Source organism: Genypterus blacodes, unplaced genomic scaffold, assembly GCF_046128005.1.
Source record: "Genypterus blacodes isolate CSIRO-AG114 ecotype Tasmania unplaced genomic scaffold, CSIRO-AGI_Gbla_v1 ptg000480l_1, whole genome shotgun sequence".
Lineage (NCBI taxonomy): Eukaryota > Metazoa > Chordata > Actinopteri > Ophidiiformes > Ophidiidae > Genypterus > Genypterus blacodes.
The window spans coordinates 117,185-133,158 of NW_027467241.1; the positions used below are offsets into that span (position 1 = coordinate 117,185).

Sequence of the window (15,974 nt, forward strand, 5' to 3'; positions counted from 1 at the left end):
ACACACATACACAAAAAACATTGTTGATTCAGATTTTATTTGGTGTTGGAGGAAAGAAATTGGATCAAATATTTGACTGCTTAAGTGAAAGATTAGGCATGTGGAGGGATGCTGAACATGGAGACTGGAATGATGCAAAAGTCATGATAGATGGTGTGTATCCCTCACAGATCAGTGATGGCACTTGGATGTTCTGAAATTTTGCAAAACAAGTGTTTAGTGAGGCTGACCCATTCTACAGTTCACCCAGAGATCAAAAATGTATTTATCCGAAGCTTGCTATACCAACCTATGTTTCCTTGAGTGTTCCGTTGAGGCGGTCGTCTGTGGGGCAGCGTGACTCTCCGTCCAGCTGACAGCTGAAGGGCCCGGAAGCTTTTCCTGTTGGGTGTGCTGGGTTTGTCTTGAAGCCAAAGGTCATAGAGCTGCTCAGGGAGGATGGGTAAGATCTTATGGGTCAAGGTCCAACGTTAAACATTGATTTTTTATTTTATTTCAGTCAAATATGCATGATTACTGGGTTTCAGTAGTTATGTTATGTTCATCTTTGCCAAGCTGTGTCAAGGGAGTTGTTCCAAGGATATTAGCAGTCACAGGCAGGTAGAGTATGTCTGACTCAGTGTGGATGATAATATCCTGGGAGACGTAGTTCCTCGGCTCTGCCTGTCCCAGCTGGACTGCACACGTAGCAAACAGCTTGACCTGCAGTTCAACATGCAAACCTGCCGGAACCTGAAATCACACAGAAAGACAAAAGACTGTACAGTGCATACAGATTTCACAAATTCCTCATATAGGCCTGTGGAAGGTTTCAATATACCAACCACATAAATATGTATTTGTTCTGTCTCTAGTTGTATTTGTTTGTGATAAGAACAGCACACATACTGTACAAGAAACACCAAAGCCAAGCTGCAGTTCAACCTTACAGCACACACACACACACACACACACACACACACACACACACACACACACACTAAACAGCCCTATGGAAACATACTGGCCCTGGGCTGTGGACGACACGCAGGCCTGTGGCAGGAGGAGGCGGTTTCACGTGGAACCTTGCAGAGAGAAAGAAAACGCAAACCACAGAAGAACAGATCAAAGTCACATGTAACTTTGAAAGCACACGCTGTACTTGCCTCATTCATCTATTCGTCATTTTGTGTCTTACCTGCATGTGTCGACACCCACATTCTTCATCACTATGGTAACAGCACAGGTGGTGCCCTCCCTCAGCGTCCCAAAGTCAACACTGGATGGGAGGAGCTGGAAACCCCTGACGACGACGTTTGGATCTCTCAGAGAAGTTGTTCGACACCTTCTCCTTACTGGCTCTTCTACTGACAGGAACTGGGAGAGCCAGAGCAGACACAGTGACATATGAGTGACAGCTGTGTGTTTGTGTCCATGCATCCTGTATGTTGATTGATGATTTGTGACCTTGTGGGTGTGGTTTTCTTTAACCTTAAAAACTATAAATATATGTCCTGTGTATATTTTTGTACCTTATGATTTGGGACACTGGAAGGTTTAGAGCTGAGGATGGAGGTCGGCAATCTGACTCGAGTCTGTCTCGGCTTTCCAGTTACATCCAGCTGCAGTGACTGACATTGTTCGTATGAGCCTCTCAGACTGCGTTCACCTGCCAGGCACACACACACACACACACACACACACACACACACAACCAAAGAGACGTTATTTAAGACACTGCACATGTGCGGGGGAATAGTCTGAAGAACATAAATGTGTGAGACAAACCAGCAGACTGAGGCGTGGGGTTGGTTGGTCTCTTCATCACATTGGTTTCTGCTACGTGACTGAGAGAGAAGAACCAAGTGGTGTGTACGGAGTCATGTTGACTCTCCTACACACACTTACTAAATGTGTACAAGAGATCAGATATCAAGCAACAATTCATCATCTCCTCTCCATTTACCTTCCTGCATGAGAGGGTGTTGGGTTCAGGGGTCGTGGAGCTGCTGTGACAAATACAAATACGGTTAAGAACAAACAACACACACTGTATATTGTATGGATATATTCGGCCTGCTAACAAGGTTCCTTACTGTTCTCCTGTGAGGCGTCTTTCAGGAAGTCCTCAGTGTCTCCCGCTGTGGGGATTGGAGGCAGAGCCGTGGACACACTCCTTAGATTTGATGACTTGTGCTGTGACAAACTCTGGAAAACAAACACTGCTGTGACGTTCACCACATAGATTCAATCAAATGTTAAGGTAAGATAAGATAAGATGAGATAATTCTTTACGGGGAAATTCACAATTCACAGTTAAGAACTATAGCAAAGGCAGTAGCATACCTTGTATAATGGCACATTCTCTGGGTGGAAATATGGAACAATGACCTTCCTCCTCAGAGCTTCTCTACAAGCAATCTGCTCATACAGCTCCTCTCTGCAGCACACACACACACACACACACACACACACAGACACACAGACACACAGACACACACACACACACACACACACACACACACACACACACACACACACACACACAGTCTCAGTGAAGGCTGTGACTGTATGGGATTTATTGCATGTGAACTTGATGAGACCAAACTAATCACAGAATAACTTTTACCTGTGTTGCACAAGTCTCTCCGTCCATCTTGACTCCATTCCTTTACTTAAACTGGAAGGAAGTGAAAAGGAAAGTGCAGAAGTATAGCATTTCATCATCCTAACTATTAAGCATTACAATTGATCATCTGTTCTTTTTATGACCTCACATATGTGAGAGATGTGTGTGTGTGCAGTGGAGAACATATTCATCGCACCTGAACCTTTAAAGGTGAGCTTGTTGTCTCTCCTACCTGTCAATAGCTGCTATGGATGTGTCCTCTGAAACACGTGACTGCTCAACCCCGTCCACGTACAGACTGGCTATGCCCACTGTGGGGAGACCAACCATAGAGGATCAGGATACAATCATTCATTCAGCACCTTCATTCCTTGATGTGCTCATTGGCTTGGACTCATTTTCACTGTTGTTTCACATTAAAGGCCTCCTGTTACATAGTTGCCCTCTCTGATGTTCATATAAAAGCAGGTCTACAAAAAGGCCTGACAAAGACTAAAAAAAGTCAAATGAGCCCAAATTTAACAAGGAAAAACAGGGAACGACAAAGGGAACGTCTGCTTGGTAACAAAGTCCATGATTCAAACTCACCTGAAGTGCTCTTGTCTGTGGTGTGACCTCCATGCTCTGTCTTAGAGAAAGACTAAAAACACATTATTGTTATAATTATAGTTACCATCATCATATCACATTTCTGGATGTGCAGTCAGTGTGTTTGTGTGTGTGTGTGTGTTTGCTGACCATAACTAGTTTGAGTAAGTCACTGGCATGGACACTCTCCTCCTCGGTGCGAGGCTCTTTCACCTTCATCTCTTCTGATCGTCGATGCCTCTCTTTCAAACTCTCGATGTATTCCTAGAGTCAGAGACACACTTCAACATTTCTATCAAATCCTGGAAAATCTTCCATCTGCAAAAACAATACAATACTAGGACATCTTTCATAATGCCACTGTACAGATTGAATACTTTTATTCTACCTTCTTATTAAAGCATAAACTCTTAGAATGCAGTGGTCTTAGCACCTGATCCTTTAGTAACATGACTGTAGACATATGAGGCAGTAACACAACATGTTGTGTGTGAGGTGTTGATGTTGGACCTTCAGTCGAGTGTCCACAGTGCTCCTCAGCTGTGTGGTGAAGGGTCGGTGCTGGCATAGCTCCCTCATCTCCAGAACCTCAGGACAATTCTGCACAAGTCCACTCTGTGCAATGGAACCTGTGGATCTTGTTGGCAGAGACAGACCCCGTCCCAGGTCTGAACCAAATGGAGGACCTGGGGTCTTCTTCTGGAATACACAAAAGCAGAGGGAAGATGTGTGTGTGTGCATGTGGGGAGGTTCTACCTATATGGATGTACAGCGTGTGCCTGTGGTCCCCTACCTCTACTGCGGGGAAGTCATGCCAGGTGCGGTTCCTCAGGTTGGGAGGTGTGATGTCAGGGCTCTGTTTCCCTAGCAACCACTGGGACCATATACTTGGGTGGCCAGGCTTTAGGATAGTGATGCCAAAGTCATCTGGCAGACAGATTAGGTATAAAAACATCTCATCTGTTAAATTCCCGTTGACTATATTTCTTTATTTGTGGAGTCTAACTTCTTCACATTTCTCTCAAGGTTGTTTATTGCACAGGTTCCCTTTACCTCCAGCTTGTAATACACACACCTTTGGTGTCTGGCAGTGGCTCCTTCAGCAGTGTGATGGTGGGGTCAGAGTAAGCCTGATAGAGCAGCTCCTCCACCGTCTGAGAGCTGAGCAGTTCAGTAGCTGAGTTGTCCTCATGCACCAGAAACAGCCTGGAACACAAAATGTAACTTTCAAGTTTTCAACTACAATCAGCAGCACAATGATCCTGTTTAACTGGTCTCAGTGCCACCGGTGTGTATTTGGTCAACATTTGTATTTATAGGGACATTTAGAAAGAAAAGGAAAAAATCCAGACATCTTTTGAACCAAGAACAAACACTGATAAACCACAGGTTACATTCCTTTCATAAAGCTGAAACTCTCTGTAAGATTGAATATTACACTTATAGTATTTCTCCACACTCACCTGGGACATTGTTCTCCGTGGTTCACATGAGTCTTGGCCATTTCTCTGTCTTCCTCCTCCCCTCCTTCCTCCTCTTCATGTTCCAGTCTGCTCCCAGCAGGGCTGAAGATCATCTCTGATCCATCTGCCATCACCTGTGAGACGCACAGTTACATGGTGTCCTCTTGTCTATCAGACTCATCCATGACACTGAGCCATCCTGCTGTTATAAAGCTCATCACTGACCTGGAAGTGATTCCCGTCCAGGTCAGTCACATCACAGGCCACTGTGTGTGTGTGACTCATGGTGTAATGCCCTGGTTGGCCAGTGGGGTTTCCCCCCTTTGGGCTGGGGGTCAGTGGGGGGTCAGATGAGTAAACACACTTTCCATCCGTTTGGATTTGCAGGATCCCCACACTGGAGGGGATCACCTTGGACACAGACACATGAAGTGTGTGTAAGAAAAATAATGACTGTGTCATCACTTTGCTTCTCCATTCAGATTGTATCTGTGTTTAACCCAGGTTTTACCCATGTAGTACAAAGGTTGGGATCAAAATACAGTCTTTTATTTATGAACAATAAATAGTTCCGTTATAATTCTGTCTAAAAGAATACAACAGCTGATAAACTAAAGAAACCTGACAGCTGTGACATTAAAGCTCCCACCTGATAGGAGCCCTGATTGCTCCCAGTGATGACGGTTCCATCTGCCAAGAGGACGTGAGCGCTGTGTCGCTCTGGGTACATCACCACTGTGGAGCAGCCCTCTTTCTCAACAAACAGCACTCGCTCCTTGGTACACACACTCACCTCACCTCTCTCACACACACTCCTTTCATCCTTCTCACCCACAGTTTCTTCAGCAAACACAATCTCCTCAGGATTCTTCTCTGTATTATCTTCACCGTGTTCACACACACTCACACTTGAAGAAGCACATCCACTCTGAATCTCCTCACTAACTGAACTGGCCTTGGTCACACACACACTCTGAGCACCGCATGTGCGTGACAAACACTCTGGGCTGCCACACACACCTTCAGTATTCTGAGGCTGCCTTCCTGAAAAGTGACAGATACAGAGACCCAGTTCAGACAGAACATTTGTACACATAAGTGTGTGCATCTCCACGTCTCACTCATGGAAACACTCCATGTGCTGCATCTGTGTGTGCTGCCCCCTGCATACTGGATGTATTGATGCTGGTCACCTGTGTGTAGCAGCATGTCTGCTGCTGTGTTTAACGCTCTGTCCCTGAAGAGGCTCGTGATCCTGGTTCCATCTGCATGTTCAACACTTTCAGATCCGTCTGGGTTCTGGACACACACCACCAGATCCTCCCGGCTCAGCATCACCTGACACAACAACACAACAACAGAGATAAGATGAAAATACACTTCCTCTGTATGTATGTTACAAATGACTCATGCAGCATTCTTAACACTCAAATCAATTCTGAGTCCTTGACACAACAACCGTGTCTGTATTTAGTTTTGTTTATCTTTCTTGCAGCCTCCACAGTTTGTTGACTTCCTGTAAGCTTCCTGATGTTCAGAACGCACACACAGGCCAGTTTAGAGTGGTGCTTACATGGTTGGTGATGGGGTCTGTAGCCTTGCAGACAAGAAGAGGGCTGATAGGTATGTGCTTATGTGAGGTCCCCACAGTGCAGATCCGAGATCCAGAGGGTGTTGTGGTTATCCAACAACCTTTCTCTGAGTCAGCCTTCTGCCGGGACCCCCGTCCTGTACAAACACACAACACACACGTGAAAAAGAAAGAGTGACACCAGACCGTAATCACTGATTCAACTAAACTAATTCTCCATCTGGCAGATGCTCATGCTCATTAACTGTGTAGTTAGTCAGTGGCGCTGCAGTCTCACCTTGTTTGCCTCCCTGGAGCTCCTGTGGAGAGCCAGGCAGCCACACTGGAGCAGAATCCTGCCTGACACTGACTGTGCCATCTGCAAACAGCACCTGCACACGGTTGCAGTGAATGACCTGTGTGCTCTTTGTGTCTGTGTTTCAAGCATTAGTCACTGTGTTAGACTGGCCATCGGTATGGATGAAGTGTGTGTGAGTGTGTACCTCTGTGGAGCCGTCTCTCATGTGTCGCACCACAGCTCCCTGGCTGGTGATGATGCGGGACCGTTCTTTGGAGAGATAGGGGTCCTTAACCCGCAGACCATGGAGAGGAAAGCTTTGCCTCACCAAAATACTCTGCCCCTCCAACGACACACCTGAACACACACACACACAGAGAGAGAGAGAGAGAGATTACTACAGTACTTGTGAGGATGAGAGTCCTAATGTTTAATGTCCATGTAAGTACTGCACTGACCTTGTGTATCTTCTTGGAGGAACTGCAGCAGGAGGCCATTGGGGACAGACAGACTGAGACTGTTGAAGGGGTGAGATGTTGGCGCGCCTTCACTCATCTTGGACGACACAGAAAACACAGATATGAACACAGTCCAATAAGAACAGGATGGATTAAGTTCACCCTCATTTTGAACAATAATTAATATTACAGTCTGTTTCTACCAGAGAGTGTGTGTGTGTGTGTGTGTGTGTGTGTGTGTGTGTGTGTGTGTGTGTGTCTCAGAGGGTGATGAAACCTTGTGTGGTGTCTCAGAGTGGGAGGGGGAGACACTCTCTGTCTCTGGGACCGACCCGTCCATCAGCTGTGGACTCACTACAACAGCACCAAACACACAGAGTGTTTGAAAGACTTCTGGAACAATGCAATGAAATATGCAGCAAGAAATCTGCTGGAACAACAAGAAGGATTTAAACTGGAAAATAGTTTGTGGTTTCAACATGTTTGAAGTCTGACACCTGTGCATTGTCCTGTGGGTCCATAGAAACTGTATGAGAGGTGGATCCCACTGTCCAGCACTGCAGACAGGGAGCCATGCTTCACTGTTTTGATCTCCTCAGGCTCCTCCCCTCATGTGGAAACACACACACGCACATTCACGTCATCTTACACGCTTTATAGTTGAATTGAAGTGAATTCTATCCTTGAACAGTATCATTCACTGATTCACAGCTTAATGAGAGTCCCTGTCTTTACCTTTAGCACTTTGTTTATCTTTGGTTTTGTCTTTGTCCTTCGGCTGAGGAGGCTTTTTGATTGGATAATCAACTACATGGTTAATGTGTGTGTAGAAGGAATGTCCATCCTTTGCCACGCCCACTTTCAAGAGGCTGGAACCTGGAGGTGAAACAGCACGAATGTCAACCAATGTGCCTGCCGCAGCCCCTACATGTCCATATACAGCATATATACTGTATATACTATATATATATATATACATCAGGTCCGTTCATACCGGCAACATAGCTGACATTTTCCACAGTGATGCGTCCTCCATCTGAAGGGAAAACGTGCTGGACACAACCTGAGGCATGGATCAATTTACCCTCCATGCTGTACCCTGTGAAGGCCTGGACACACACACACACAACATTAATACAGTAGATCCTAACTGACATATGGATGTGTGTGTATGTAGATCATTGGTGTGTGTCAATGTGCTCTTTGTTGAAACATTTATCATGTTTCCCCTCACATTGCTTTGCTCCTCTTTCAGTTGCAGCTCGTTCTCTTCCTCCGCAGCGATGGGCTCAGTCTTGGCTGGGCTGGTGGTCGCTTCTGCTTTGCCCTTCTTGCCAGCTGACTTATCTTCTTTCTTGCTTTTTGCTGATCCACCCTCCTCCTTCCCCGGCTTGCCTTTTTTTGGAGCTTCTTTCTTTGACTTTTTGGAATTTTCCTCTTCCTTGGGGACAACCTGCTCCATCTTCCATGCCTTTACAACATTGCACACACACACACACACACACACACACACACACACACACACACACACACACACACACTTTTTGAATGCAATCAGTGTGATGACGATTGGCCCTTAAAACTGCAGTATTGATCACAATGTGTGTGTGTCACTGTGTTAGGTTGCACTGACTTTAAGTGAATCTTTCCTAAAGATCTGCTCCAGATTGTCTTCTACTCCAGAATCTGTAGCTGTGTCACCTACAACATAAACCTTCATGAATTGATTGAAAATACTTTGCATTTGTTTGGCAGCAATGGCAAGAGTGTAAGGTACACACACTTTGAATTGGTTTGAGTGATCAAGCTACCTTCAGGTGTCTCAGCAGGACTGGGATGTTTCAGTTGCATTGCCTCTCTCTTGGTTTCCTCCTCTCTCTTGGTTTCCTCCTCTTTTGTCCAGTCTGAGATCTCCTTTGCCACATGCTCCAGGTACTTCCTGTAAGACAAGGAGCATAAGGTTTCAGTCCACTTGAAAACTGCAAATATCTGCCAACTACTGCACCTCATCACACTCATCATGTGAGCCTGGATTCTGACCTGAACCTGACGTCAGTGTGAAGAGTTACATTCCAGAGTTCCTTGCTTTTGCGATGAGGACTCAAAGGATTGTGGCACAAAATGTAGAGGATGTTGTTCTGGCTTCCTCTGAAGGTATCTAGGCAGCAGTATTCTTCTGAAGCTACCTGAAGAACCTGAAAACCAAGAGAAGACAAGCAAAAAGCTCTGCTAAAGAATCAAAGTGATGTCACCACTGTAGCCTCATGTTGGAAACTGAATAAAGAGAAAAACACACAAAACTAAACACAACACAGCAGCTCACCTGTGGGAAGACTGTGGCATTGTGGTGTTCGGTGTAGTGCCATTCACACAGAGACCTCTGCCTACAACTCTGAATGTCAGATAAGTCTACCTGACTACACACACTCCTGCTATTCTGATGGAGAGAAAGGAAACACATTGGTATTATTATTATCATAGCATACACTATTATGTAAATAGCCAATGAGGAAATACCAACTAGTACCTCTGACTGATCACAGTCTTCAGCAAACGCCTGATCTGTAGTTGAAGAGAATCATTGATATGTGACACAGAATGGCCTAAACTATTCCCCACTAGAAGAGCAGTGCATCAACAATGACCAAATGATCCATAGTTCATACATAACAGACCTTGAGTTTGTTGATTATGTAGCTGTTGTTTAGCGTAAGATGGCGGATCGTCCCACGGGATTATGGAGGGTGTCTGCTGCTGTGCCAGTGTTCCTGGTGGGTTGGAAGGATGCTGTAGCACTCCCTGCTGGTTCACCATGGTCAGCGGCATACTCTCAAAAACACTCTGGTGAAACAGGCGCTCCACCTCAGGCCATGACACCACATCTGTGGGACATCATCGCGTCATTTACACACCTATGGCTCACATGTCCCCTGACCTCACCTGTGACCTCTCTCAGGGGGAGGGACAAGTGTGAGAAAGTTTATGGGAAATTTATGGGAAAAACCTATTTCAACAAATTGAACCACTTTATTTATCAACATGAAGCATAACTGTTAAGCTCTAACAAGTGCATTGGTGCGTCTGACCGTCTGTGAAGTAGTGCTGCAACTGCTGTTTGATTGTCATCCAGCAGGGGGTGCTGTTTGTGTGTTGAGACGCAGCGAGGATCAGCTGCCACACTGGAGACAACTTTGTTATGGACGACTCCACCTCTGCTGGGTCAAAAGACTGACACACCTGAGTGGACACACACACACACACACACACACACACACACACACACACACAGTATAAGATGTTTCTAATGTTTCAGTTCATACGCTTTCCTGTAATAAACAATAAAGACTTTTATCTACACAATCAATGTTTTACACTGCATTCCACCACCTAAAAGAAAATTAACTCACGGTGATCTCCCTCAGTCTTCGTGAGCGCTCATCATGGTGTTTAAAAACCAGAGGGCGCTCACTCTTCTTCTGAGTCTCCTCACCTCCACATTTCTCCAGCAGTCTCTAACAAACCACACAGCCGAGAACAGAAAGGGAAAACTGATTCAGTAAGCACACGCTGTACAAAATGCCTAAACCTCCTATACCCTCATGTATTGCACATGTACTGTATGTATAACAATGATGGATGCTGTCTGAAATGATTAGAGCACAATCTGCACAATCCCAGAAACCTTCCACCATGAAGCTGTGAAATATTAAAAATCACAAATGACATAGCTTAGCCTATCACTGATCTGCTCTACTCTCTGCACAACTGAGTGAGAATAACACCCCTGCATACACACTCACTCATACTGATCCAAACCCTGCCCATCCTGTGAGCAACTATTATTTTCAGATGTGCAGCTTTGGATCAGGTTTCCCACATGTGACTCTGCCCACTGAAATGTGAGCCTGATAGTCCCCAAAGTGTAAAAGGATGATGCATTGGCCGGGAATCGAACCCGGGCCTCCCGCGTGGCAGGCGAGAATTCTACCACTGAACCACCAATGCTTCATGTCAACGTTTCTGTGTAGTTAGGAGGCTTTTTCTGGGTTTCTAGGTCTTTCTAGGCCTGTTGTTTCAGTGTGTTTCAGCTAATGATACCTTGCTGTCTTGCACATTCTGCACTGGATTCACAAGGCTGTTTATTATGTTGGTTTTCTCCTCATCTGTGTGCACCAAAGACAGGAAGCTTTCAAGCATGTTGCCCGGTAGCTGATGGTGCATCAAGGGGCCGTCGTGGGAACTGCACACCTCACTAACATCTGATGTGGTAGAGACTGAGCGCTCAGTGGAAATCCCCACCTGGACACAAAAAGCGCACACAAGGAGGGATTTGGGTGCAATGTTGGCTTCAAAGTCAAAGACCAGGATATTTTTTTTTTAATGTTTAGTCCTTCTTCAACTGTTGGCAGAATTGATTCCATAGACTTTCACAGCTGCATTCTTCCAATTTCCCTCTTCCTTTTTTCATCACACTTGTTCTGCTCACACTCTCCACACCCACAGTCACAGTACGCACATGCACACACAAACCTGTTCCAGCATACAGTGCAAGATAAGGGGCACAGAGCAAGCCTCAGGAGGAACCAGGTCCAGCAGGTTGCTATAGTAACGCATGTCCACATCTGTACCGTGAGGAGGCGGCCTGGTTCCTTTCCAAGGAGAAGAAAGGATGAGAAAGAAAGAAGGTCAGGAAACGAACACACACACGCACACGTCCCCACAAACCCACACACAGGTTCAACAGGACGTCCACCATGGGAGGGTTTACCTTTACGTGGGTCTAATGTGCTGTACTTGCTCACTGACTTCTTCTCTGAGCCTGAGGTCACTGATAGAGGGGTCTGCACAATACAGCACAAATAATAAGAACATAAAAACATCAACACACGGACACACAAGGAGCACTTTTTCTTTCTCTCTCTCTCTCTCAGATTGAACAAGTTGGAAACAGCAGAAGCAACAACTAAAGAAATGTGAGGTGATCCTGTGTTCTAAGTGCTTAAAGAGATTTAATAACGTTTGAAGATGAAAACACGTTTGAATCCTCCCTCTAACGGCCAAAGTGGACAAAACTACAACCTACAGCATTGTTTCCTTTGCTGTTGGTGACAAACAGGTGGTCTAGGGGACTTTGCAGAAGTTGTTCTCAGTAACTTAATTACAACAGTCATCATTTGAATTGGAGTAGTTCTAGGACATGTGACTGAGTACCTCTGCAGAACGTGAATCCGTCCTGACAGCTGTGGGTACACAGAGGAACTCGGTACTGTTTAGGTAGTGCTGATGCTGCCGACGCCAGTCCAGACAGTCATAGATGAGGCAGGCCACAGCCTCAAAGATGCAGCTTCCAAATGCCAGCTGGACACACAGAAAGGGGATTCAAGCTCAAAACCAAATCAGATGTTAGGAGAAAGTGATTCAGAGTGAGGAGATGTAAGAGAAATTGGTCATCTGATACTCAAAATACCATTCTGCTCCGCTCACCACATCCTCAGGTTCTTGTGTGTGTAACCTAAGTGTCTGATCTGGGACAGTGTATGCCAGCTGAGCCACATCATGGAGCTGAGAGTTTGCTGGTCCACACTCCAGGACTGGCTTCAGACCTGACCAGAACTGCTCCAACTTCCTGTCCAGTGTAATGAGCTCCACATCACCTTGAGGCTCTGCTTCAACTAAACACATGCTTAATGAGGATTTCATGTTCATGAACATTAGATATTATATTATAGGAATTATAAACTGTACCTTCATCCAAAACAGGAGATGCTCCCTGCTCCTGGCTGTCATCAGGGGTGTGGTGTTCCTGACTCTCCTCGCAGGTCTGTGGGTGCTCTGAACACAACTGGATGACATTGGCAACATGCACACCTATGGCACCAAGCGCCCTCAACAGCTGGGGCTGGTAAAAGCCCAGCAACAGGATGTAGTGATGAGGCCCATCATCTGGCTCATCATCTGTGCCCACACACAAACACAGTCTCAGTCACTCCAGTGATACACAAGTCTCTCATTTCACTGTGCATATAAACATACACACTCCCATTCTAAACACATACCTACGAAATCAGCTGGCTCAGGATCTCCCCTCATTCTGAGGCTGGTCTTCTTCCCCTTGGAAGGTTCTACAGGGGGTGCAGCGTTCTTTCCCTTTTTGTCAGCGGACTTGGACCCTCCTTTCTCTTTGCTGGCAGAGCCAGAGCCTGCCGTGTCCTTTGAGTTTTCTATCTCAGCCTTAAAATGAGGGAAAACACAATTAAATATAAATTAAACACAACTCAATTGAACAAGTGCACAAAAATACATTGAGTCTCGGCTCATCAAATCAACTTTTCTTGTCATCATGAGAATCCCTGACCCTTTGCACCACATAGTGTGTATGAAGAAGCAGTATGCAAACCTTCTCAGCTGCTCTCCTGTGCTGATCATTGGTTTTGATCTGTAGCAGCTGGAACTTCAGAATTTTCGCCATCAACTCACAGGAAATCTCCTGCCCGGCATCAAGCAGCACCTTTGCTTGCTCTGTCACCTACACACACACACACACACACACACACACACACAAAGCACACAAAGCACACAAAGCACACAAAGCACACAAACACTCAATAGGTTTCCTTTGAAAAGTCTTCAAATTAAAAAACACTTCAATACACACGTATTACGAGTCTAAATTACACACACACACTTATTTCATTCAAACATCAGTTTACTGAGCTTACCTCAAAGAACATGGGGACATCCGGAGGTCTTTTAGCTTTTGGATTCCCCAGTGTATTGATCTGTAATGACACAAGTCAGTAGAAGGATGTAATGATGGTAAATGAGGAAATGAAACCAAAAAGCCTTCTTCCATCATGAACACTACTGCCGCCATTTCCATCTTCAAATACCTGTGCCAGGGTGCTGTCCAAGGTCAGCGAGGTGAACAGTTTGCGTAGTGGTTTCTGTACAGCTACAGCCAGAGGCTTCATCAGCTCCTCTTCCTCTGGACTCCTTCCAACTACCATGGACACACAGGCCTGCCATGAGTCCTGAAGACAGAATTAGAGTACAATGAGGAATTATATTTACATGCATGCAATGACATTTCTTCTTCAACAATCATACAATTTGCAAAAGTGCAAGTGAAACATAAATTGCAGCAATCATAACAAATTGGGTAAACACTTGGGCCCTGTTTTGTTAGAAAAAACGAGATTCAACGGGACTTCGTGAGTTATTTACTTTTTGTCACAATGTAATATTTAGATAAAATCAATAAATTTAAGTAATTTCATTCAAACAAATATAATTCTGATCTATCTAACACTTTGTTAGATATTAACGTTATTTGTGCGTGTAGTTACGAAGACAAACGGGCCTACAAACGAACACACACGCCTGCATGTGTGTTTAGGTGGTATAAAGGCGCTTTAACTACTATTTCCTGTGATAACAAGAATAAACAAACTTCACCTCTCCAAACGGCGCCGTGCACAGAGCCTTCTCCCAATTATTGTCGACGGATGGAGCCACAGAACCGGTTTCTTTGGCCGACTTCTTTTTACGAGGCGGCATTTTCTACCTTCAATTAAACATAACAAAGTTATCATGGACCTGGCGATTGCATTAAAGTTTCCCGAGGTCTGTGTTCGTCATACCTCAGAAGTGGTCGGTCGGTCTGGGAATTGCGTCACTTCGGAACACCGGCTGTTCGGGCGACACAGGGAAACGTGGACGCCTTCAAGAAGGCATTTGTTTTGGTCGTAATGTCGACTTTTGGCGTTTTCGTTGTTTTTTGTCGGTCAAAAGTAGTTAATTGCGAGTTCCGAGGGCAACGCGAACGCAGCACTCTGTTAGCTGTTAGCTTCTCGCGTCCCTGGCAACAGCAGCGACTGTGGACGTTGTCATGTTGTAATGATCTGTGGCCGCTAGATGGCAGTAATGGGACGTGTATTTTTTTCCTACTTCTACTTAATAAAAGACAAATGGTACACATATGCATCGTTCATATGCAGACGTTCGTTGGGGAAATATTGATTCAGTTCAATTCAACATCATCAAAAAACAATCACGATCCTTTGTAAACACAATCGAATTAAATATATACGGAATGAAATGCTCTATCCTGTATTTTTACGTCGATACATATGGATACGGGGCTGAAAGTTGGCCGGTGTTATGATGTGATGATCTGGTTTGGTTGTCAGCTGATTTGTTTTCACGACATTGTCCCACAGCACCTTAAGCATGAAATCTGGAACAGAGACATTCCCTTTAACTTGAAGAAACCATTGCTCCACCCGAAGATCTCAATAACAGGAAACACCACGATCAGTTAACATCATTAAAATGAGCCCTCAAATCTACTTTAATATGAAATAAATGACAGAATAGAATTGTAGCCCGTTATGAACAATGAGCCGACATATAGGCTGTTTAATTTGTCTTAAAATAGTTTTTTTATTGAAAAGGTGGGATTCTAGAGTGAATTGAACTGAATTGCAGCAGGATGAAGAAATCTGCTGCGTTCGCGTTGCCCTCGTAACTCGCAACATCCACCTTCCGACCCAGAAAACCCAAATAGAACGCCCATAAACTCTGACATTCCAACTGGGGAAGTCGAAAGACCACACTCTGTCTTGAAGGCGTCCAGGTTTCAACACTTGGGACGCTCCGACGTGACGCAATTCCCAGACCGACCTCCCGCTTCTGAGGTATGACGAACCTCGGGTAAGTGAGTTAACTCCAGGTTCACTTTAACGTTGTTACCACTTATCATATTGAGAGGAAAATGCCTCCAAAGTCTCATCAAAAGAAGTCGACCAAATGCAGCAGCAGCAGTGTTGCTGCGAGTTCAGTTGGCAGTGCTGGACAGTGGAATCCACCTCTCATACAGTTTCTATGGACCCACAGGACAATGCACAGTTGTCACACTTCAAACATGTTGAAACCACATTTCAAACTATTTTCCAGTTTAAATCCCTCTTGTTGTTCCAGCAGATTTCTT

General features: G+C 45.1%; 1 protein-coding gene and 1 non-coding gene across 2 annotated transcripts; both read right to left on the reverse strand.

Moving 5' to 3' along the window:
• Nucleotides 1–164: 164 nt before the first annotated feature.
• On the reverse strand, nt 165–14,542 carry spag17 (sperm associated antigen 17). Its single transcript, XM_076139906.1, has 49 exons — nt 14,441–14,542; nt 13,876–14,016; nt 13,705–13,764; nt 13,392–13,511; nt 13,042–13,216; nt 12,731–12,940; nt 12,470–12,657; nt 12,197–12,343; nt 11,754–11,826; nt 11,516–11,634; nt 11,084–11,284; nt 10,393–10,497; nt 10,072–10,222; nt 9,661–9,867; nt 9,513–9,547; nt 9,309–9,422; nt 9,026–9,180; nt 8,797–8,924; nt 8,619–8,686; nt 8,220–8,456; nt 7,980–8,094; nt 7,721–7,861; nt 7,483–7,593; nt 7,263–7,339; nt 6,986–7,082; nt 6,733–6,884; nt 6,528–6,621; nt 6,233–6,387; nt 5,831–5,997; nt 5,309–5,699; nt 4,885–5,070; nt 4,660–4,793; nt 4,272–4,402; nt 3,990–4,123; nt 3,707–3,895; nt 3,347–3,460; nt 3,197–3,248; nt 2,841–2,919; nt 2,609–2,659; nt 2,326–2,419; nt 2,076–2,187; nt 1,946–1,985; nt 1,770–1,826; nt 1,512–1,674; nt 1,178–1,356; nt 1,004–1,064; nt 585–732; nt 290–442; nt 165–193 (listed from the first exon to the last, which is right to left on the reverse strand). The coding sequence occupies exons 1-49, from the start codon at nt 14,540–14,542 to the stop codon at nt 165–167; spliced, it is 6,342 nt and encodes a 2,113-aa protein (XP_075996021.1).
• trnag-gcc (transfer RNA glycine (anticodon GCC)) lies at nt 10,920–10,990 on the reverse strand. Its single transcript has one exon. It is a non-coding gene; the product is annotated as a tRNA-Gly (tRNA).
• Nucleotides 14,543–15,974: the final 1,432 nt, after the last annotated feature.